Raw genomic sequence first — 23,265 nt, 5'->3', positions numbered from 1 at the left:
ATTTGCAACTGGAGTTAGCGAGCTCTCCCTTCACCCAGACTCAACGCGCTACAACGGCTTGTATCTTAACAGTAGCCGACCAAGTAAGTCATTGTTCACTGTCTTCCTCCTTCCTTTCACAACAATTTCTCTCAAAAGTTTTTCTTTTGGCATCGTCGTGCGTTTAAAAATCACCATCGGTGAAGCTTTTCTCCCGATGCCGTGCAGCTCAGAACACAGGTGAAGTGCGGTTTTTCATGCCCGGTTGTTTTCAGCGTGACGAATGATTCGCATTTCCTGTTGACAGTGCGAGTGAGAGGCAGGTCAAACATCAGAGGAACATCATCCATATTTATGATGTGGTGTGGGAGCGCGATTTAATATAAAGAGTTTCATTGGTTCACCTGAACCCGTTCGGCAATTTTATTGGTCTAATTTTATGGGGTTCAGTTTTTTGGCTTGAAGCAGGAAAAATCCATAAATTAGCCGCTTCATTGTTTAAGCTGCGGAGTTCAAAGAGTGGGAAAAAAGTAGCGGCTTATAGTCCGGAAAACATTTTGGTTATATGGGGAGCTCAATGTCAGATTTCACATAGAATTACTGTTTTTTCTCCCAATAAGTTAATATTCAGCCCATTGTAATAATGTAAATGAAAAGAAAAGAACAAAGCTTTAATTAACATGCATGAATAAATCCAACCACCCTGTAACAGGTTTTCAGTTTCACGTTGCATGAGCCGTGAAAGACACAGAATTAAATATTAAACAACGTCTGGGATATTATGTAAAGGTTTATTCTGTAAATTAATTTTTAATTGTTTTTTTCTTTTTAGTGCATTGTAGTTGTGCTGTACTTAAAGCATGCTAGCACAGGCAATTTAGTCGATTTAATTTGATTTGCGAAATGCAAATCCTGTCTGCAGTGTGGCCTTATTGTATTTATATGTGAGGTTTACTATTTCAAAATATTTGTATACATTTTCCTCTATATACTTGTGTAATGTTTAAAATGTTATGAGTACTCATTTCACGACACCCGGTGTCATTGTCCAAGCCCCCAGACACACACTGACACACACACGCAATTCGACTAGGCGTCTACTACAGGCAAGATTCTGATTCGACTATGTAAAACCTTAGTAAGGGACAACCCTGCAAGCTATTTACAATTTCAACTTAGTGTCCTGTTATTTTACCTTTCGCTTAATTTCATTGTTGTCACTGGTAAATGGTTCGGTAAGTTCATTTAAAAAACTGAACAAATTAATTCCGATCACAAAAACGACATCATTGCACAAAAATGGTTCTTGTTTGCAAACTTACAAAAACAAACATACAAATGGATATACATCCCTATAACAATAATCTAAAATCTTAATGTGTGCAACATTGCAGGCCAATTTTTGTTTTGAAAATACAAATTATGAACGCTGTAAACATGGCAGAATAAGAGGATGAGCCAATAAGAGTTTCCTACCAATGGATGAAGACTGAGGGCTGATGAGCAGATCCTCCTGAGTGTGCTCACTGCCAGGCACAGTTTGCTGGTCAGTCAATGAGCTGTGGGAGGCGCTGACTGGCTGTGATGCCTCCTCGTGTGCCTCTTCATCACTTAGCCTCTCCACTTTCACTTGCACATCCTCCTCTTCTTCCTCTGCCACGGCTGTGCCACCCACACCCATTGCCCGAGGGCCCTCACAAGACAAGTACTCCACCAATGCCCGACTGCTCCCATCTTGTCCAGATGCTCCACTAGACTCTAGCAACCCTTCAGGAAGCTTGGCCTTTTCTGAGGTGAACCGACGGTCTACACCAAACGGATAAGTCCAAGAAAAAGCAAGGGAGGGTTCCAAAGTCTGGGCAGAGCTCTCAGGGAAGGAAGATGATGAAGGTGAAGGATTTGGGACTTGCGGTGAGGAGGAAGAAGTTGGTTGTGGGCTGGCAAAGCCTTTGCGTTTGCGGCGTGACTCGCGGCAAATGGGCACAGGCCGCTCAGGTGCGCTGCATTCTGAGGACACCGGTGAGGGTGAAAGGGCATCCAGTGGAGTCAGAGTGCAAGTTGTGGTGCCTTCAGGAGCCTCCTGGGGCCGGTGGAGAGTTGTGGTGTTGCTGGAAGCTGAGGACGAGTTCCATAAGATGCTGGACTTCATGAACTCAGAGCATGTGTTGGCCACTGCAAACATCTGCATGTAGCTGGCAGCAGCCAGGACGTCAATTATGTTCTCTGTGCTGATAGACAGTGTGGATGTGTAGGCGTATTCCAGCAGTGGAGCAAAGCCCGCTACAGTAACATGGTGTAGGTCCAAAACTGCCTTATTGTCCTCTGTGCTGGCCTCATCGTCGCTTGGCTTCCCTGAGAGCTTAGCTTTGAGGAAGTCGCTGCAGCAAGCCAGCACCACCTTGTGGGCAGAGAATAGCTGTCCCTGAACACGAATAGTAACATCGCAGAAGTGGCCCTCACTGCGCAGCGCATTGAGCTTGTCCAATAGCTCTTGACTGTGGCTGGATGAATTGTGGGTAAATGTCTTCACTCCCATCTTCAGCACTGATAAAGGACGAATTTCCTTGGAGACAGAAATATATTTATTAGAACAGCTGCTACAATATTAATGGGAAGAAACAGTGAACGACTGTTGGTGGAAAAAGAAAAAAAAACAATGGAAATTTTCTTTCCTTTACTCTGCATGCATAATTATTATGAGTTGATCATTATTGCTATGATTTTTATTTATCTTTAAACCTGAATGCTAATTGGGTATAATTATTTAAAAATAAAGTTAAATAAATGAATGAGGAAGGGTGTTGCTTACATTTATTAATATATGGTGTGTGTATAATTATTAGGGAGCTGCTCTGCCTTTGCGGATTGCAAAACAATTAAGCCATGAACACTAGACAATCAAATTCTTTGTTATGAACACTCAAAAGGTTGAAAAAAGTTGATTGTGGGAAAACCTTAAATAAAATTAATGTGGACCGTAAGTACAAAGTGACTAATAAAAATGAAATTAGATGAACTAGGAGTGCCTCTAGATGGACCAGATAGGTGGTGTGATGGGTCAGTTCGAGGAAAACAATGGCACGGTAAGAGTAGGAGTACTACTGTGCACGAGGAGTATCATTCATGTTAAGCTAAATGGACCATTTTTCATGGACTTCACATCAATTTTCAATTGAATAACCATCAGTTCCCTGAACATCAATATTGCCAGTTTATAGAAGACAGTTTGTTCAGGCAGTGGTACAAGAATAATCAGCAAGTTTTTTTGGATAGCCATTAAAGATGACAGAATGATGAGCTGGCCCGCTCCTTCACCTCACTTAAATCATATTAAGAACTTTTGGGCCATTCTCTAGAGTGAGATTTGGTATGGATGAAGGTCTCATGGTAGTTCTACTTGTTTACCAATAAAATTCTAATGAGAAACTATACCAATTGTCTAATAAATGTGCACATGGTAAACAACAAGATTACAATGTCCAAGAAAATTCCATTTGAGCTTTGAACTATTATGCCACAAAATGTTTAACCAGACTCTTTTTAGAGTGCTGCTGCTTTATACCTTTTGCTTTTAACATCACATTTGTCTTGTGTGCCTGGTTTAAAAAAAATTACAAAGAAAACTCATATTAAGGGGAAATGTGACTAAAATTCATTTAAATTGAAAAAGGAACAATAAGCTATTAATACCTATATAATAAAGCAAGATTATAACATGATCCAAACAAATGTGGAACAATTACATCCATATACACTGATGCATGCAAGTGAATTGCTGGAAAATCTGACAAGCCTAAATTGCTGAAAAGTCTGGAGAGCCATCTTACTATCTAGTCCTAACAAGTATGTTTGAGTTCAGAGACAGAGAGAGCGAGAGAGAGAGAGAGAGAGAGAGAGAGAAGGAAAGAGGGGAGAGTAAGGGAGTTTTACATTCCACTGAACCCAATGACTCAGTCTTCCTAAACTGGAATTTGTATGATGCTAAAGGGAAACACGGACCCTCTGCAAAGAGTATGTGTTGTGGAATGCACAAATTGGAGATTCAATATTTGTGTGCAGAAAGACAGCAGCTTATTCCTCAATGGCAAAAGAATGATTAATTCTGAGGGCAACCAGAAAACAAATGTGCATGGATTGACATTGGACAAAATGTCAATGATATTTTTTAAGCATTACTGCACTACAGTTAAATAAACATATACAAGGTATTGCTATTAGAACAATTCAGTTTTTATTTATATTCTCTCCCAATTTGTTACTGAATTGTATACTATGAATGTGTGTGGTTGACTAACACTACATTGTGATATAACTGCAATGTTCTGAGTTGTGATAAAAGTGGGCTTTGTGTCATCTATGTAAACGCATAAACAGTTTTCATAATAATATTAAACCAAGATATTTTAATAAAACACATGGTATATGGTGTGTATATACATATATCAAATGCCAGCTCAAACACTAATAAGCTACACATTACAAATATTGTAGACATTATTATCATGACAGTGTGTGTGTTATTACCAATATAAAATTGCCCTGGATATTTTTATTCCTCTTAAACCATAGCAAGTTGCCATAGACTTTTTTTTTTTTTTTATTCGTTAATGAATGACATCATTCATTTGTTGTTTATATACTGAACAAAATTATAAACGGCCCCATTTTTCATGAGCTGAACTAACACTTTTTCTACGTACACAAAAAGCCTATTTCTCTCAAATATTGTTCACAAATCTGTGTTACTGAGCACTTCTCCTTTGCCGGATCTGGACTGGTCAGTTTACCAGTAAGTATCTGGTGTGACCACCATTTGCCTCACGCAGTGCAACACATCTCCTTTGCATAGAGTTGATCAGGTTGATGATTGTGGCCTGTGGAATGTTGGAACTGGAACACACTCTCGTATACGCAGATAAGGACGATGAGCATACAGATGAGCTTCCCGGTGACGGTTTCTGACAGTTTAAGCAGAAATTCTTTAGTTATGCAAACCGATTGTTGCAGCAGCTGTCCGGGTGGCTGGTCTCAGACAATCTTGGAGGTGAAGATGCTAGATGTGGAAGTCCTGGACTGGTGTGGTTACATGTGGTCTGCGGTTGTGAGGCCATGAAAATGAAATAAACATTTAATTTACGGGCAACAGCTCTGATGGACATTCCAGCAGTCCGCATGCCAATTGCACACTTCCTCAAAACTTGCGACATCTGTGGCATTGTGCTGTGTGATAAAACTGCACATTTTAGAGTGGCCTTTTATTGTGGCCAGCCTAAAGCACACCTGTGCAATAATCATGCTGTCTAATCAGCATCTTGATATACCACACCTGTGAGGTGGATGGATTCTCTCAGCAAAGGAAAAGTGCTCACTAACACAGATTTAGACAGATTTGTGAACAATATTTGAGAGAAATAGGCATTTTGTGTACATAGAAAAAGTCTTAGATCTTTGAGTTCAGCTCATGAAAAATGCGGCAAAAACAAGTGTCGCGTTTATAATTTTGTTCACTATAGTTATATTTACTATTGTTAACATTTTTTTGAAAAACATCACTTGCATTACAGCATCTATACATGGTCTCGCTTAAAAACAAAACACAAAATGCAGCTCATGTTACTGAGAAAGCATAACGACATCTGTCCAGAAACCTCTCTAATGATGGAATACAACTCCTTGCAGAACATTTCTACATATTAACAATGTTTTATATATCCATTACAGTGGTGGGCTGTCAGCAAGGCCCTCAACGCTAGCCTAAACACTATCAGATTTACTGACATATTTGAATAATTTTTTATAAATATGTATTAAAATTTTACCAATAGTTTGTCATTTTATAGCTATTCTCTTGGTTGCAGTATTTCCAGTAGTACACGTTTATGCCTTTAGAATCAACAATACATCACAATTAACCTGTTGGTTAAGCAGATACACCAGGCCCATCTAAGAGGCATACAATAACATCAGCATTTTCATGTCCTTTGATTAGATAGTCAGAAAGCATATTAGTCAGAGCTTGCAAACAGCATCAGTAGCAAACTGCACTAGCTAAAATATATTTGTGTAGACAATTTATTTATTGTCTACTTATTTATTTATTTATTATTATTTATTTATTTCTTCATTCCACAATGGCTGAAAGAGGAGAAAAAAATGATTTGGTTGCACATTTACTTACAGAGCCATTTTTAAGATGGACTTTTTCATGAGACAGACATTAAAACCGTTCAAAACAGGTGTTAAGCTTTTTCAAAGAACCATTTAAACTTTTGCATCTTCTTTCCACAAAAACACACACACAATTTGATTTAATTTCAAGTATTCCCCAGGGTTTATGTTTTATGAGAACTCAAAAGGTACTACAAAAATGCACAGAAAACCCAGGGTGGACTGTATTTTTGTCATTTTCGGTTAATATTGTTGATTCTGTTGATTGTGTTAACTGGAATTCTTGCTTGGTGATGGCTTTCATTCTCACTGCATGAGTTACCTTTCTGCGATGCAAAACTTTTATACTTTGTTTTATTATAATATTGATGGTTTCTGAAGCCTTGACGCCATAATGATGGTATTAAAAGGCAGATTGATTTAGGTAGGACACTGAAGGCCCGGGTGTGAAATGAATGGCCCGCCACAATTACGCATACATTACATATTGTTTCGGTGATATAAAATCCCATCGATTGGCTGTTACTCTCAAAACAATAACGTATAAGAATGCCTTCTATTTTAATTAATGCCAGCACCGTTAAAGCTGCCGTTTAAGAATTTATCATTTAACGAATCAAATTCAATATTTCACCATACTAAGAGGGGAACAGATGTTATCTGTCCTATCTGGTTATCTGACTGATCCTATCTATCAAGACAAGAATGTGTGCGCATGCACAACAACTTTCGCAAATAATTAATTCATGCTCCTACAAATAATGTAATGATAATGACAATGCATTTTTTTGGTTGTACAAACAAGAATATAAAATGGTACTTATAGTTTGATTTTCTGAAAGCAAACAAAAATCACAACAAATCACTCTTGGTACTCTCAGGACAGAGTGGCAAAATGGAACAAATCATTAGTCATGTGGACTAAGAGGTTTGAATTTTCTTGTGGTTGGACAGAAACCTACAGTCTCAGCATTTATACCTGTGATTTAATTTAGTGCCAGCATTGTTAAATCGGCTGTATTAGAAAACTGATCATCTAATTAATGAGTCAACTTTCAACAGTTGAATAATTCAATTCTTCTACAAATAGTTTAATGATGGAAGCATTTTTCTGGTCATATGACCACAAATAAAATGTTACCTATAGTTTATTTTCCGAAATATAACAAATATCACAACAAATCCCTCTTTGGTACGGTGAGGTATTCCCTCTCAGAACGATGTGACAAAATGAGACAAATCATTAGCACTGTGGACCAATTTTCATTTGGTTGGACAATGGCCAACAGTCTCAGCATTTACACCTGTGATTTTAATTAATGGCAGCACTGTTAAAGCCGCTGTGTTATAAAATAGATCCCCCAATTAATCAGAGACAACATTTTAACAGCTCTGTGGCTTAAAGCAAAAAAAAAAAAAAAGATCACAAACTGAAAACAAACATACGGAGGCGAACAGGTGCTGTACCAAACTCTCATATTTGTCAAGACAAGATGATTATGCATGCACAATTCACTTAGTGCACACCAATAAATTAATACGATAAAAAATATAATATGGTAGATAGTTTGATTTTCCAAAAGCAAACAACAACTGCAACAAATCCCTCTCCCTAGTGTACGCTCAAGACTGCGAGACATCACAAATCATTGTCCTATTTTGGACAATAATTTGGACCAAACTGTCCTATCTGTCAAGACAAGATGTTTTTGTTTGTACAATTCACTTCTGACAAAACATGACAAATCGTTGGCATGACAAGATAGGACAAAAATCGCAACAAATCCAATCTTAGGATGCTGAGGTCATCCCTCCCAGGGCTGTGTGACAAAATAAGACAAATTATTAGCAATCTGGACTAAAAAGGCTTGAATTTTCATGAGGGGCCTCCTGTCTCTAAAACCTGGCACAGAGTTTTCGTGTATGTCCATTGCCAAGTTCCTAACTTGTGCACGGAGGTCTTGTGAAAGAAGGCCTGCTCAGGGAAAGTTGAAGGGGCGTGGCTCTTCTGTGCACGAGCCGCTTTTTTTTTTTTGTTTGTTTACGCGCCGATCCTGAATTGTAAACTCGCCTCCAGTGAAAAAGCGCGAGCTTCATCGAGCTCAGGTCGCGTGCGCGCATTATAAATGCTCAGTATTTCTCGCAGCTTCTCAGCTCACGGGGTTCCTTCAGCTCGAGGCGAGGCTGTCAAACAAAACTACATTTACGCACTTTAGCCCACCCCCCTATCCCCCTCCAAAATCCCCCCTTAAAAACCACGTACAATCACGAAACATCTGTCCATGAAGCGACTGGTAAGTCTGTAGTGAAATGTTAAGGTGAAAATGATATAAAAAAAAAAGACATCATATCACTAGCTGCCTGGCTAACTCATTAGCCTGCTAAGGTGAGTAGCGTTGTGTGACGCCGACCATCAAAAGTCCAACTCTTTTCATAGCCCGGCAACGACATGTAACTTATGGGATATATTGAAGTCTAATTCACTCACCTTCTTAATAGAAATCAGGAAAACACGTAGGTTTGGGAAAAGAATTACGTGAGCGTGAAGCTAACCAGTGAGCTATCCATATTAGCGCGGGCTAGCTAGCTCGGCAGTGGGATCATTGGTCCTGCGGTTTCAACAGGAGGTCTTTCGTTTTTTTCAGGGGGAGGGAGGACATTACATTCCTCTACGGCGTAACGACCTGCTATGATTTGTACCGAGAAAAGTCTTAAAAATGTACCGAGAATTAAAATCTTCCCGTATCGGAGCTGCAGCTCCTTTCCTGGGCCAGTTGATGTTTACATCTTCTATCCCAGCATGCCGTTCGCCTAGCCCTCAGGATATCTACTTTGACTGACAAACCCAAAAGGCTCTGGCGGACTTCCAGATAGCTTCTGTTCCAAACACTCTCTCTAAGATGTGGAAACACGTTAAATATACCTGATTTCAATTGTTAGTCAATAAATATATTGATCTAAATGTTCTTACATGGACATTAAGACTGTCCTGATCGAGTTTTATGGTATTATATAAAATATACTTTTCCTAAACATGCTCTGGTTTCATTCAGGTATCACACCAAATAAAACAACATACTGAAAATATTCGGACAGCATTTAATGGTTGATTTCGGTTCATATCAGTTATATAGGAAAGACAACCAGCAACAAGAAATAAAACACAACTTGAAAAATAAATACTGTAAAAAGGAAGCTATAACAATAGCATCATACAGACCTTCACTGAAGGGATAGAATGCTCTAGAGTTTCAGATCTACATAATTTCAGAACATCTCATTCAGAAGGAATGCAAATCTCTACTAGGGCTTCATGCAGTTATTTAATGCATTATTTTTTGGGGGGGGGGGGGCAGAGAGGGAGACATATTCCAACAATATCACATAAGCGGGAGTGTTGTATAGAATATCAGCACAACTGGGATTTAGCTATAGGTAATCACAGTTATGCTGATATTCATTAGAACCGCACAACTGCGATTGTGATATTGCTATTATACAACAGTTCTATGAACAGAAGGTAACAATATTAAGTGACTGACATTTCAGACAAAATATGGCCAAATATTTTGTTTATTTTTGGTTGTTTAATGAAAAAAGTTCCCCCAGAAGCCACAGCTGGTAGTGTAGTTCATATTGCCATGCAATAGACAGATAGACTTACAGTCCAGAGTAAGTGTAGTAGTGGGTTTCAATGCAAATGTTGTTAGACATGGAATTGTACGTTGTGAACACTGACTGTACCAGTGTTGTTATACTCTTGGCTCAAGGCTTATCCGATCGCACTGTTGTATAATTTAATGCACACTTCCCATTGTGGACTTTATTTATTTTATCTTACACTCTTTTTAGCTTAAACATCTGAAATGATTTTAATTATTACTGAAAAGGAGCCTTTCATTCAGGTCATCAGTCTCTTTGCTCCAGTCTCAGATTTTTCTTTCCTACTAATTCACTCGTTTTCGTCAGAGGGCTTTTGCATGTAGTATACATTTGAAATAGTTTTTTTAATAGGTTTGTGTAACAATTGATGGTAATAGACAACAAAGTAAAAGGTGGCTTTAGAAGGCCATATTTTAACACAGTTGTTTAAAATGGTATGATGGCCTGGCTATAGTACAATACAGGGTTTATCGTCTACATCAAGCAATTTCATTGTGACAAACAAGAAAGCAGCTCAATAATTTTCATCAGAAAGCAGACAGTTATTAAGAAGTGAAATGCCCTCACTATTTCATAGCTCTCACATTGGCCTAGATGGTGTCTGTTTATCCCTATGTGGCTAAGGACTGTAATAAATTCCAGTGTTGAAATGCATAAATCTGAAATATTTTATATTACCTAGCATTAAATAATCAGTTGTTATTAATATAAACACTGTTATAGACTACAAACTGGCAAATAAATTAAACATGTGAAATAGCGCATAAGCATGTGTATGAAGAATTATCTACTAAAAAGGCAGTTGGATTTGGACTAAGCCTAAAGAGAGGAACACTTCTACTTGTGAAGCCGATACGTTCATGTCTCAGGTAGCTTTACATTTTGACTCAGTTAGATAATCAGTCTGATGTGGACTGAAATGCATTAAAATGGAGGTATTTGACCAGTCATATTTGAATACAATTCAGCAGGTTTTTGTTTTTTAAAGGTAATATTTCTTTGTAGTAAAGTTTACAACAGAATGCTTTCCTTTAGTATTACTGCATTTTTATGGTTTGAGGTAGATCTCTGTGGGGCAGAAAAAAAGTTCAATAGTGATTAGAAAATTAGAAGGTTAAATAGAGGAATATGAATAACAATGAGAATTAATAAAATAGATGGAACCTTATATCTAATGCCATTATTAGGTTTGACAGCTGATTTCTATACCCTTTTGTATGTTACAATTTCCTAGCTTTCTTCTGAAGCATGATCAACTTCATATTTAAAGGGGAGGGTATTGGGTTCTCAGTTCTACTGCCTGCTCTATAGATCTTAAACCACTGCCAACATCTACCCACGTTCTTTGTTGTAGGGCACAGTCTATTTTAACAATCTTGGTAAAAGCACTCTGTGGAAACAGCCTCTGGCCGTTTATCTGGGTTGCACTTTTCTGGCTCCACGGTCATGCCTGTGTAGTCTATGCACAGTACGCTGCGCCAGCGCTCACCAGCACCACAAGTCCGAGAACAGGCTGACCATGGTCCCATCTGCCACACTGGACAGGGAAGATCACCACAAGGTCGGATGTCGGTTGGTCGCAGCTCCATGTCACATGAGAAAGACAGGGCTCCTGTTCTGTCCTGACACTCAACACTCCTCCTGGACCAGCCAGCACCACAACTCTTAGAACATTCGGACCACTCACCCAGGACCCATTCGGCTCCACCAAATGGCAGGATGACATGTGGGGAGATGCTCCTCTCTGCATTTGGCTTGCTGAAGGGAAGGTCCCGGGGTAGGTAGAAGGTGTATTTAACCCTGGGTGGTGAGGTTTCACCTGCTGTTGACAAAAGCTGGATGGTGATAGGTTGCTGGAGTACCTGGAAGCTGAGAAGCCGTTCCAGGGTAGTGGATGAGCCGCTGTATCGAAGGACAGCACCACACACTGGAATGTCCTGTTCAGCTGTTGATACTGAGAAATTCCCATTGAGAATGTAGGATTCATCCTCAGTTTTCACTGCTAGGTAGTTACCATCATGCTTGATTCCATGGTGGCTACGCTGCTTGATGTCAATATTGGTGGCCCCAGCAGGAATGCTAATTATGTCATTGTATCCAAAGCTGTAGAAATATATTCATATTTGTAAATGAGCTTCCTTAATGACAATTACATTACACTCAATTTCTTTTTCGTACTTATACTTATAGTCGTACATACGTTATTTTACTCTTTCATTTTTTTTATCTTATATTGTGTTTTGTTCATGTTTACAAGTTGGACAGTCATAAAAAGCATTTCACTATGTCATACTCAGTATACATGTGTTTGTGACAAATACAATTTTAATTTGATTTCATTTCATCCTTTTTTTTACCAACAGAAGTACTTTTCCAGCAGTTTGTTTCTGTTCTAATCTTGCACTATTCAAGAGAATTTCCTCACTTACGTAGCTTTGTTTAGAGTGCCACTGATTTTTCTGCAACTTGTCCCATCTCCACCACAGACACCACACTTGTCCAGTTTAAGATTGGAGCCTATGACCTGGTCACAGCCAGCCTTGATGCACTGTCCCTGGACACAGATAGATGTCGTATCGGGACCACAGGTTGTACCATCCACGACCTGATAAACACCACCAACAACAGATGTTAAATGTGGTTAGTGTTAAAGGTGCAAAAGATAAGACCACATAAAAATGTAAAAATATAAATATAAGGAAAATTAGACTTTAAGCTTTGAGTTTCAGACATCACATTTTACTACCAAGAATGCTTTCACAGTTATTGCAGTTCTTTGGAAAGATCTGAATCTCAGGAGATATCAAGTTTGAAGTTTAGTGAGACACTAAATGAAAGAACTAATGTTTACTCTACTGAGAAAGTTGTACCTTGGCTTCGAAGACCTTAAATTCATTGCTGTGCCTGGCTCTGCAGAAAAGTTTGCACCGATCTCTGGGTGAAACACCAGCATACTTGGGAATCCACTCCTTTATTTTGCCATGTACATTCAAGTAACGATCACTGTTATATTTCTCACACTGTTCCTCTCTGAAGCTCTTACCTGTGGAATTAAATCACTAATAATAAGGCAATACACACAAAATGAAATTATATATAAAACTGTTAAATATATTTGTAACCACAAAGCATCCCTGCAAACAATATTGTTTCCTAAAAGAAGAGGAAGTTAATAAAATGCTACCATGATTTCCTTGACAGGTCTGAATGTTGCAGGACTGGTATTTCACTCTCTGACCAACGCAGTATGATCCTCCATTCTGTGGCATTGGATTTGTGCACTCACGTTGAGAGAACTCAACACCACCTCCACATGTCCGAGAGCATGGACCCCAGGCACCCCATGCACCCCAACCACCATTGACTGGTTCCTTAAACACAAGAAAATGAATCATGGAGACATAACTCCTACAATATGGAAAGATTGATGAAATAGACTACCAAAGAAAAAAGCACGTGGGAATGTTTGAAGCAGCAGTGTAGTTTACACAAGGCTAAAGCACACCAATTTAACATAACTGATTTACATAATTAGCCAGGCTTAATTTGGGCTGAATTTTCTACAGTGAGGAAGTGTAATAAAAAAATAGTGATGTAGACAAAAGGAGGACCAAAATATGTTCATTTTAAGTTCACATTCCGGTCAAGAGCTTTGGGTTTTGTTCCCATCAAACATCAAAATGAAGAAAAGGTGTGATATCTGTTACTGTAAGATCAGAGAAGGACAAGACTGGTTTGAGCTGACAAGAAATCTACAATAACTTAAACACTCTGCAACTTTAGTAAGCAAAGCAGCTCAGTAAGCACAACACATTAAACCTTAAGGTGTATGGGCTACGACAGCAGAATAGCACATTTGGTTCTACTCCTTCAGCCAAGAACAAGAATTTGAGGCTCTTATGGTCTCAATGAAACTGTACAGCTAAAGATGAAAAAAAGAGACCAGATTTTTATTCTTATCTTCGACTTTCCAGTTTTGATGATCCTGTTCCCATGACAGCTTCAAATTCCTGTTCTTGGCTGACAGGAGTGGAACCCAATGTGGTCTTCTTCTGTCATAGCCAATCCACCTAAACACATTTCTTAAACAATCTCTTTCTCTCTTTTTCCCTTCTGTGTTTTATTGCTTCACCTCTCTCTGTTTCTCTCACTGTCACACCTGCTATTTGTTGCTTTTCTCTATCTCTCTAGCTACAGGAATGTCTGGCATTCATGAAATGGATTTTAAGTAGATTGATTATTTTATGAAGCTCCGAGAATGGGTCCAACATCAGCAGCTGGTTGGATTTCAAAAAATGACAAATGAATAATTTTAACTCATTGTTCAGACAGCTAAATAGTGTCCTGAAAATGCTTGACCAGCCAAATGGTGATCTTAGTTTGACATAGAATTTGTATATAGTGCAAAACTTGTAATCACAATTAATAAAAGGCAGTATTGGCCATATATATTTTTGCGATGATAAATCAGAAGTCTTACTCAAGCTTGGCTCATGCTACACATACCTCCTCCTTCTTTTCTGCCAACATACTTGACACGCACACCCCCCCAACGCAGCTCCGATCTTCGCCACATGGTGTGCCATCAGCCCAGGGCAGGCTACCATTACGGGTAGTGCACTGTGGTTTTCCCTCTTCGCGACACCACAACTGGATGCACGCTTGGTCCTCCGGGGCATTGGTGCAGTGGGTAAACTTCTCTCCAAATGTTTGCTGGCACTGACGATCCAGACCAAACTTGCGGCCCGGAGGCTCAGCCCTTAATGGTATACTCTGGTCTGGCATGTCCAGTAAGCAGTCACCTAAGAAAGAATGAACACACTAAAAATAAACACCTGCTGTTTAGCTGGTCTTCTTTCCTTCATTGACATCATTAGCGCTAGCGTCTGTAAGTTTGCTAAAACCAACTCTTAGTTAGAGTAAACAGGTGTGCACATTTGTAGCTTCAGGCAAGTATTTTCATGATGTGTGTAAAAGAATGAGCTCATCTGGAGATTTCCATTGTGTAACCTATAATGTTGCAGCTCTAGTGGAACTCACTTAAGTTCAATAATTAACAGTGGAATTTACAAAGCTATAAATCAAACAATACCATGCTATATCACGTGTACCTCATGAACATTCAAAAAGCAGTTCCTCCTCCCTATGGTTTTTAAACTCTCAAACTTGTGTGTACACTTTGGGCACTTCAATTCCTAAGATTAAGTTTTGGATTCTTAAATATAATTTAAATCTAGATTAAGTCATAAAGTATTTGGTCTGTTTTCACTTGTTTTATCTGTGACAACAGCAAGTTCAGTAGAAGAAGCCTGTGCCTGCCAATAGTGGGAGCTGAATGAGGAATAACGGCTATTAAGCTGGAATATGTTAGTCATCGAGGATGACACAAGGAAGCTGGAGTGAGAAGCTCAGACTGAAATACTGACAGATAAATCAATCTCAGGCAAAAATATGTTTGCTGTTTTTCAATTCGCTGTTCTCTTTTTCTGACATTGTGGGAATGCACTACTGAAGCATGAGGTACACTTCTGGAAGACTGTACAGACAGTAAACAGGGAAAGCCTTAAACAGATTCCTGTAACAATATCAGACATGCCTGGCATGTGTCCGTCACCTGACTACATTATGCAGTGGTGAGGGCAAAAAACACCCAGAGAGAGAGAGAGAGAGAAAGAGAGAGAGAGAGAGAGGGGGCATACTCTACATAGGTGGTTAGATTTTACATTCTCAGCAAAATTACACAGTGTGGTTTTGCAGGTCTATTATTAGTGGTAAGGGGGCAAGTAAAGGCAGAATAGACATATAAAAAAAGTGTGACTAAACTTGTAAAACAGAGACCACGATTTCATAGATTTCCACTGCACTGTTTGTTTTCTGTGGCATGTTTCCATTAACAAGATAATGACAACCTCAAGATTTAGGAAAAATGTTTTTAAAATGTTTTCTTTTTGGTCTGGATCTTAATTAAACATGGCCTGCTCTTGTGCCCAAACCAAATGACCACCCAATATCTTATCTTACAAGGTGCCAAGTAATTTTTACATTATTTCATAGATACTTCAAAAGCTATTCCTCAAACAGACTTATTAGTCTATAAAAACAGTAATACAGTATAAGTAAGAAAAAGGTCATATCTCTATAGCTCTCTAATGTCAGAGTTTAAACATAAACATTCTCCAGTGTGCTGTTCTTATAAACAAAAAATAGAATGATTTCGTTGGTCCAATAATGTTATTTTCTTTTAAAAAAGAGTTTAATGTTTAATTTTTCTTTGCTTGTGCATTAAGACAGATATTTGGACAGCTAAATTTGTGAGAAAAAAAAGGCGTTTTTTCTCCCCGATGCTCATCTCCACTACCTGATGAACTGCCAGTAAGCAAAGATGATAGGATTAGTACAATGTCTAAAGCCATACCATGCCCATTGTCGAAGAACTCTGTTATGTAAAGGGCACTGCATGGTGACCAGGGAAATGTCTTGTTGAGGTGTACAAAGAAGGGAGCCATTAGTTGATGTCCATCAATATCACCAAACAATTTCTCACAGGTTTTGGAGTCATCATGCGGCATGCTTAATACATGGCCTATAAGGGAAAAAAAAGGTTGTTATAAATACGTGTGTCTTTCTCTCTCTCTCTCTCTCTCTCTCTCTCTCTCTCTCTCTCTCTCACACACACACACACACACACACACACACACACACACACACACACATATATCGATCAGGCATAACATTAATATCATTGACAGATGTTCATTAATTTGATTAACTCATTACTATGGCACTTGTCAAGGAATGGAATAACTTGCACCAAAGCACCAAATGATGGGTGACTGGGCCAAACCACACACAGAAAATGCTAAAAAAAAAAAAAATATTAAAGAAATACTTAATTGTCACATTTCATCAAGTCAGTTAAACTTTAGGGATACATTTTTTTTAATCCAGTTTCACCTTGCTTTGATGCAAATAACAACAGGTGAAAACAGGTGCAGTGAAGAGGCAACAGCAAAACAACCCCAAAAGGGGAATGATTTTGCTCTATCCTCCCTGACCCTCCCTCCCTCTAGTTGTGTGTTTTGTTAGGGTCCGTGTCATTACTTGTAGCATGAGGCAGTACCTGCAAACTAATCAGCGATTTGATGTGTCTCCGAGTACAGTTTCAAGAGAATGGAGAAAATACCGGGATACAGGCTATTACACAAGGAGAGCTTGAACAGGGATATAAAAGGGCAACAGCCCAGCAGCTGGACTGGGATCTGTATGAGGTGGAATTGGAGGAGCGCTGCTAGAGCCCTACAAAATGACCGTGAGCAGAATACTGGTGTGCATATTTTTTTACTAAACTGTTAGAAACAGACTCCATGAGGGTAACATGAAGGCCTGACATCCTCTAGTGATGGCACCAAAAGTGGCAGTTTGGCAATACAGGGGCTTGAACCCTGACCTTCCAATCAGTAACCCAGAGCCCAGAGCTAACCACTGCCGTATCAACTCCCCTGTGCGCAGTGCAGCTTATTTTGCCAAAGAACACCAGAATTGGCAGGTCTGCTACTGGTGCCCTGTTCTCTTCACAAATGATAGCCAGTTCAAACTGAGCACATGTAACAGACGTGAAATGTCTGGAGATGCCATAGGGAACATAATGCTACATGCAACATCATCCAGCATGCCTGGTTCGGTGGTTGGTCAGTAATGGTCTGGAAAAAATATACTTAAAGTTGATCTATCCAGTAGTACCCTTACTGCTGTTAGCCACCGGGATGAAATCCTCAGAGCAACTGTCAGACCTTACACTGGTGCAGTGGGCCTGAGTTCGTGACAATGCCTAGCCTTGTGTGGCCAGACAGATTAGGCAGTTTCTGAATGACAAAGGCTTTGATGCCACTGATGGGCCCTCACATTCTCCAAACCTGAACGTTATGCATTGGAGCATCTGAAGCCACCAAGTAGCACCACAGACTACACAAGACTCACTGACAGTTGATTGTCTGTTGGATAGGAACACGGGGGCCAGCTTTCGCTTCCCACGTGCAGCCAATGAGCCATGACCCTGTTGCTGATTCACCACTGTGTATTGCTAGGACCACTTTTGATATATTCTGACCACTGCAGACTGGGAACACCCCACAAGAGCTGCAGTTTTGGAGATGTTCTGACCCTGTCCTCCAATCATCACATTTTGTCCCTTGTCAAACTCATTCAAATCCTTATGCCTGCCTATTTTTCCTGATTTCAACACATCATTATTTAGTAGAAAATGATTAATTGCTGCCTAATATATCCCACCCACCATTATAAAGAGAATATCTGTGTTATTCATTTACTGGTCATAATGTTACAATGTCAAAATGTTATGCCTGATCGGTATGTACATACAGTATGTATGTATGTATGTACAGTATGTATGTATGTATGTATGTATATAAAATCCACACACCGATCAGGCGTAAAATTATGAACTAATATATGGTTTGTGTGTAAGTGTATGTGTGTGTAAATATATGATCGAATGTCTGTTTAGCACAGCTCCTGAAGCTGCTTGTTGTTTTATGTGAACCTAATAATCTGTGACATAGTTACTGGGAACTTAATTCCAGCAGCTTTGCAATTAAGGTGATCTAATGGAATAAAAATAGTCCCTTAAGCCATTACAGATTGGCCATTCTGTAATGGTGCAAATATGATCATGGAAACTGTTCAAGTTAAGCTGAGATAGTTAGAGACACATTAATGAATGGCTAAGTCTATATATGGGTCATCCACTCTGGTCCAGACACTCAGTGGTGGTGAGATGTCAGACAGAGTCAAGGGATGGAATTTGGTGCCATTTGTGTGTGCGTCCATGTGTGTGACCTGTACCTAGCTCATGTGACACAGTGAATGCTGCCTGAAAGCCGTTGTCTTCAATTACTGAACAGCTTCTTTTGGGGTCACACATGGTTCCCACATCGGCTACACCAAGGGTGTCACAATGCTGATGTCCACAAATATCCTGGAGGGGCAAAAGACAGACAGCTCAAAAAATAAGACAGAGCGGATAAGGGATGCAGATAGATGGACAGGTTGAGTCAGCAACCAGAAGAGAAAAAAGAAACGTTGGAGAGAAGCAGAGAGAAGAGGAGGGACAGATTTCAGACACTGATATCCAGACATCGCTCCATTAGTTCCAGACAGACCTTTTTCCCCCCAAGTAGGCTCTTGCCAGCAAAACATATTTGTCAGTGTTTCCATCGTAAAATGAAGCAAATACATGGCAGACTAAAAAGAGTGAGGGAACTCATTTTTAACTATGTAATGACTGGCCTGCACAGTTTTCTTACAAAAGGCCTATATCAGTTGTGTGCCACCCCTCACTTGGATAACCTTGCTCGTGGAGGAGGGCCCTACAGCAATCTTTGGAGCAAAGAAGGGATAGCTTTGCATCTGCTAAGCATCTGGTCCATCCAACTAAGACAATATAAATTATGTTGTTTTTTTTTGCCACAAGATATCTGGTCAAACATTAGCTTTGAGTTCAGCTCTTTTACAGATAATGTTCTGTACTTGGAAGAAGTATAGTCTCACGTGGTCTGTCTATTTTGATCTAGCAAATCTCTAGCTGATTGTCTATGTGGTCACAATTCTGCCAATTTTTACCATGTTTGAGCGAAATGTATCTACACAGCAAGTGGAAAGAAATAGTGATTGATGATTTCAGCTATTTGAGTGGGGATTACTTGGATTATCACAGTGTTTGTGTAGTTTCATCAGTGTTTCCTCAGGGTTGTTTAGTTTCCTCCCACCACTCAAAAAAGAATGCCAGTAGGTTTATTGGCTACTCTTTAATTGTTTGTGTGAATGCATGTTTGTATGGTGCACATGTGATCTTGGCCATTCTCTTTTTCATTTTTAACAGACTATTCTTTCCTGAAAAGAGATTTCAACTGAGGCCAAAAAACTTTTTAAAATGTTGCAAATTTAAAACAGAGATAATGACCCACCTCCCTTGTGAACAAAATAGCTGTGTCATAATGCTCATGGTGACGTGGACTTGCTGGGTTAAAGAGCTGCTGCCAGGTGCAGAAGTTGCGTAGGGCCATCCCGCCATTGCTAGACACCACGGGGCCAACATCCTCATCCTCCACCACCAACATCTTGACCACCACTAGGCTTACTGCATTCTTGATGCTAGGGTGGCCAAATAATTGTGCAGCCATCCCCATTATGGTTAATAGGTAGTGCTGCAGAGAAATAGCAGAAAAAGTTATACTAGATTAGGTTAGGTTAGATAGTTATAATAGATCAGTTATTATTTAGTTTTGTGAGGGTTCAAACACTGTACAGTTGATCAGTTTAACCACTAAGTCAAATATTTATATATAACGCAGGTGGAATTTTTCTGTCAATAAAATGGGTGGAAACAGCTCAAAAACAAACTCTTCTTGGCCTTGCCTCTCTTCCAGATGGTGCTACATCTAACTCCAATTCCTGATGCCAGCATTTTTATTTCATGGAGCTCTTGAGTTCTTTGTCTCTATATTTCATAACACAGCAGATGGACATTTTATGTTTAATAACAATACAATTTAATTTACCAATTTTGGCAATATTTTCAAAACAGGAGCATGTATTAAGAGACCCAGTCAGGCCCATCCTTTTATTACATGATTTGTGAAGATGGAATGGGGCAGCATGGTGGTGTAACAGGTAGCACTGGCACATTGTTGGGTCCCTAGCTTGATCATGAGCTTCGGTTACTAAGCATGTTCTTTTTGCGTGAGTTTCTTTCAGGTTTTCTAGTTACACCTTACTAAAACATGATGGGAAGTGGATTGGCTACACTAAATTGGGTAAGTGTTTATCAGACAATCTTTGACCCTAAATAGATTAAAGCAGTTACTGTAAATTAAATCATTAAGATTTGTTTTAAATACACATTAAATAGCTATACTTCCATTTGGAACAATGGTTTAAATTAAATGAATGAATGAATGAATGAATGAATGAATGAATGAATGAACTATGTTATTTAATGCTCAGACAACTGCATAAGGTTTAATGACTATAAAGGTAACATGCTACATGAGACATATTGCTTGCATATAATGATATTATGATTCAATAAATCTAAAGTGAAATGGTTAAAGGACATATTTTCTGTATTATAATAAAAAAAAGCAGAAAAAGACAGAAAAACATCTCAAAATACTCTGTTAGCCATCACCTGCAGTTAATTACACACTGTTTGGAAGGATCAACAGCATAGTTTGAAACAATCCTCCCCTGCATCCTCTGTTTACAGAAGGACATAATGATGGTAAAACACTATCAACAAAACCTGGAGCATGGTAAACATTTGTGATCACAAGCTTTGTATGCAATGTCTAAGATGATAAACATGGCTGGACTGTGTCGTCTCATTTATGCGAAGAGCCTGTTCTTAGTAAACAGTCAGGGATGTGCTGAACAACCATCGGGTCTAGTTATAAACGAGGGAGAGCTGTAAAAGTACACGTATTCTCCCAAACTATGTCTAAGATCAGTACTACTGTTTTATGTGTATGAGCTGGAGGAACACTGCGATTAGGTTAATGTGGCACCCAGCAAAAAAGTCATGGGAGCAGCTGGGGAGTAGGCAGACGGACACGAAGCTCATAGGACAAAATGTGACATTCAATTATGTAATAGATGTTATGTGGGATGTTGCAAATGCACAGTTGCATATGTTTACACAGTTCATTTAATGATAACACAATTGATATTTATACAGGAAGACAAACTCTGTTACCTGTTGCTGATTTCTATTTTGACATAGTGTTGTGAATATTTGTTAGAAAGTGTAATTAAAAATTATATTATAAAATAGTGGTAGCACAGACAGCATCAAGAAGTCAACACTGAGCCAAGAACCCTAGAGCTGTAAGGCTGCAAGGGTTGCCTGCTGTGCGACAAAATCCTCATAAAAGTGTTTATAATTAAAAAAAAAAAAATTTTTTTTAAATAGGCTATGCATTTTTTGCGCATTTGTTTGGCCCGTCATCATTTTTGCCTACAGCATTAAGTTACACCCATACAACTGAGTACGTCAGTGTGCTGTTTTTGACATATCCCATAGGCTTTGCTCGGGTTCATCGCGCGAGCGCTGCGGTTTTCTCGTTTTTACGCACCGCTTCCGCCCACACATGTCCGTCTGCGCGAAATGAATCGTTTCTTGGAACCCTCCTTGTATCTTAGTTGAAAGGGAAAATATTACAGTTCATAAATGAACATTTACGAATTCTTCAGGAATTTAGCATCACAATTCGCATAAGCTCGGCCCACGAGCAAACTTTAGTAGAACCCCTCCAAAAGTTCCTTCGATATTTTCATACTTAGACTTCCTTCCTTTTATCTAATGGCAATTAAAATGATTATTAATGTGACCTTGATTAAACATTATTATCTATATGATGGTCCAACAAATAACATTATAGCGATTAAACATTAAATAATATGATTAACGGTATGAAGTGAACGTTTATCAGAAGTGGTACTTTACCTTAATTTCGTCTCCATAGAACCTCGCCATGGAAGCGTCTGCCACAACCAGGGTTTCAATGTACCTGGCTGTTGAGACAAACCTCCGTTCCCTCTTTTGCACTTTGTGTTCGTAAGCGTTCGACTGGTCAACGCCATGCTTCACGTAGCCGTTGCCCTCTGGATTCCCTACGACGACGGATCTCCTGGAGAGCACCCGTCTTTTAATGACGTGAGGCTGAGAGAAAGACGACGTCGCGTCTCCAGGGCGCGCAGCCACAGGTTCAATGAAGTACTCTTGACCGCGCGTAACGAAGGTTCCCCGGATGCCACGGCACAGACTGACGGAGACCAGCGAGTCCTCGTCCTTATTCACTGTCCCCGTGTGGAAACATCTCCTGAACCCCTGCTCGCTTTCTCTCGGCACTATATCCTCGAGGACGCGCTCGTACCCAGAGCTGTTCAGCCGGTTCACTTTGACGCGCTGAACGTGTAGCGTAGGAGCCAGAAAACTGTCGTCTGGCCTCAGGTATAGTGTGAAAACCTGCCCGAACGCCTTAATTTGGAAAACATACCAGTCCTCACGTCGCCAAAGGCCATTTCTCTTTAAAGAAATTCTGACAGGTACTGTCTCGGTCTCGTCCAAATCCACACTATTACATTTCACAAGTCCGGCAAATAGAACAGTGGCCAAGATTAAATGCGCGGTGAAAATCATCGTGACAGCTACTGTCATGCAATGCACATAAAATGCGAGAACTACTTACGTTCAAATATTAATGCAAAATACTTTAACAACAGCAAACCGCAGAAACACTTTGAAACTAGACGAAATCACAGGCTTGAATTGAAACAGAAATTCATAGAAATCACCAAAGTGACACTTTTTAACCATGTCGCCTTTGAGGAAAACGCTGTACAGTCAGCGCGTGCTTGTCCTTGTCGGCGGTATTTATA

General features: G+C 39.4%; 2 protein-coding genes and 1 long non-coding RNA gene across 5 annotated transcripts in view; 1 reads left to right on the top strand and 2 right to left on the bottom strand.

The window, feature by feature from the left end:
* The window catches only part of zbtb44 (zinc finger and BTB domain containing 44), an 18,818-nt gene extending 9,861 nt beyond the window's left edge, over positions 1–8,957 (bottom strand). Inside the window, exons 1-2 of one of the 3 annotated variants that reach the window (XM_046839831.1) lie at positions 8,636–8,957; positions 1,456–2,542 (exon numbers count right to left, since the gene is read on the bottom strand). In XM_046839831.1, coding sequence (XP_046695787.1) covers positions 1,456–2,515 — 1,060 coding nt within the window. In that variant the 5' untranslated portion in view covers positions 2,516–2,542; positions 8,636–8,957. The remainder of the gene's footprint in view (positions 1–1,455; positions 2,543–8,635) is intronic. The other 2 variants (XM_046839828.1, XM_046839829.1) reach the window with 2 other exon arrangements.
* On the top strand, positions 7,138–13,146 carry LOC124379464. The gene is made up of 3 exons (XR_006924428.1): positions 7,138–8,441; positions 12,297–12,398; positions 13,012–13,146. It is a non-coding gene; the product is annotated as an uncharacterized LOC124379464 (long non-coding RNA).
* On the bottom strand, positions 9,480–23,265 carry adamts8a (ADAM metallopeptidase with thrombospondin type 1 motif, 8a). Its single transcript, XM_046839827.1, has 9 exons — positions 22,331–23,265; positions 19,794–20,033; positions 18,673–18,805; positions 16,226–16,393; positions 14,317–14,612; positions 12,995–13,181; positions 12,681–12,853; positions 12,240–12,415; positions 9,480–11,913 (listed from the first exon to the last, which is right to left on the bottom strand). The coding sequence occupies exons 1-9, from the start codon at positions 23,042–23,044 to the stop codon at positions 11,178–11,180; spliced, it is 2,823 nt and encodes a 940-aa protein (XP_046695783.1). The 5' UTR covers positions 23,045–23,265; the 3' UTR covers positions 9,480–11,177.

Source organism: Silurus meridionalis, chromosome 25 (genome assembly GCF_014805685.1).
Source record: "Silurus meridionalis isolate SWU-2019-XX chromosome 25, ASM1480568v1, whole genome shotgun sequence".
Lineage (NCBI taxonomy): Eukaryota > Metazoa > Chordata > Actinopteri > Siluriformes > Siluridae > Silurus > Silurus meridionalis.
This window is presented reverse-complemented; position numbering and strand designations above follow the sequence as displayed.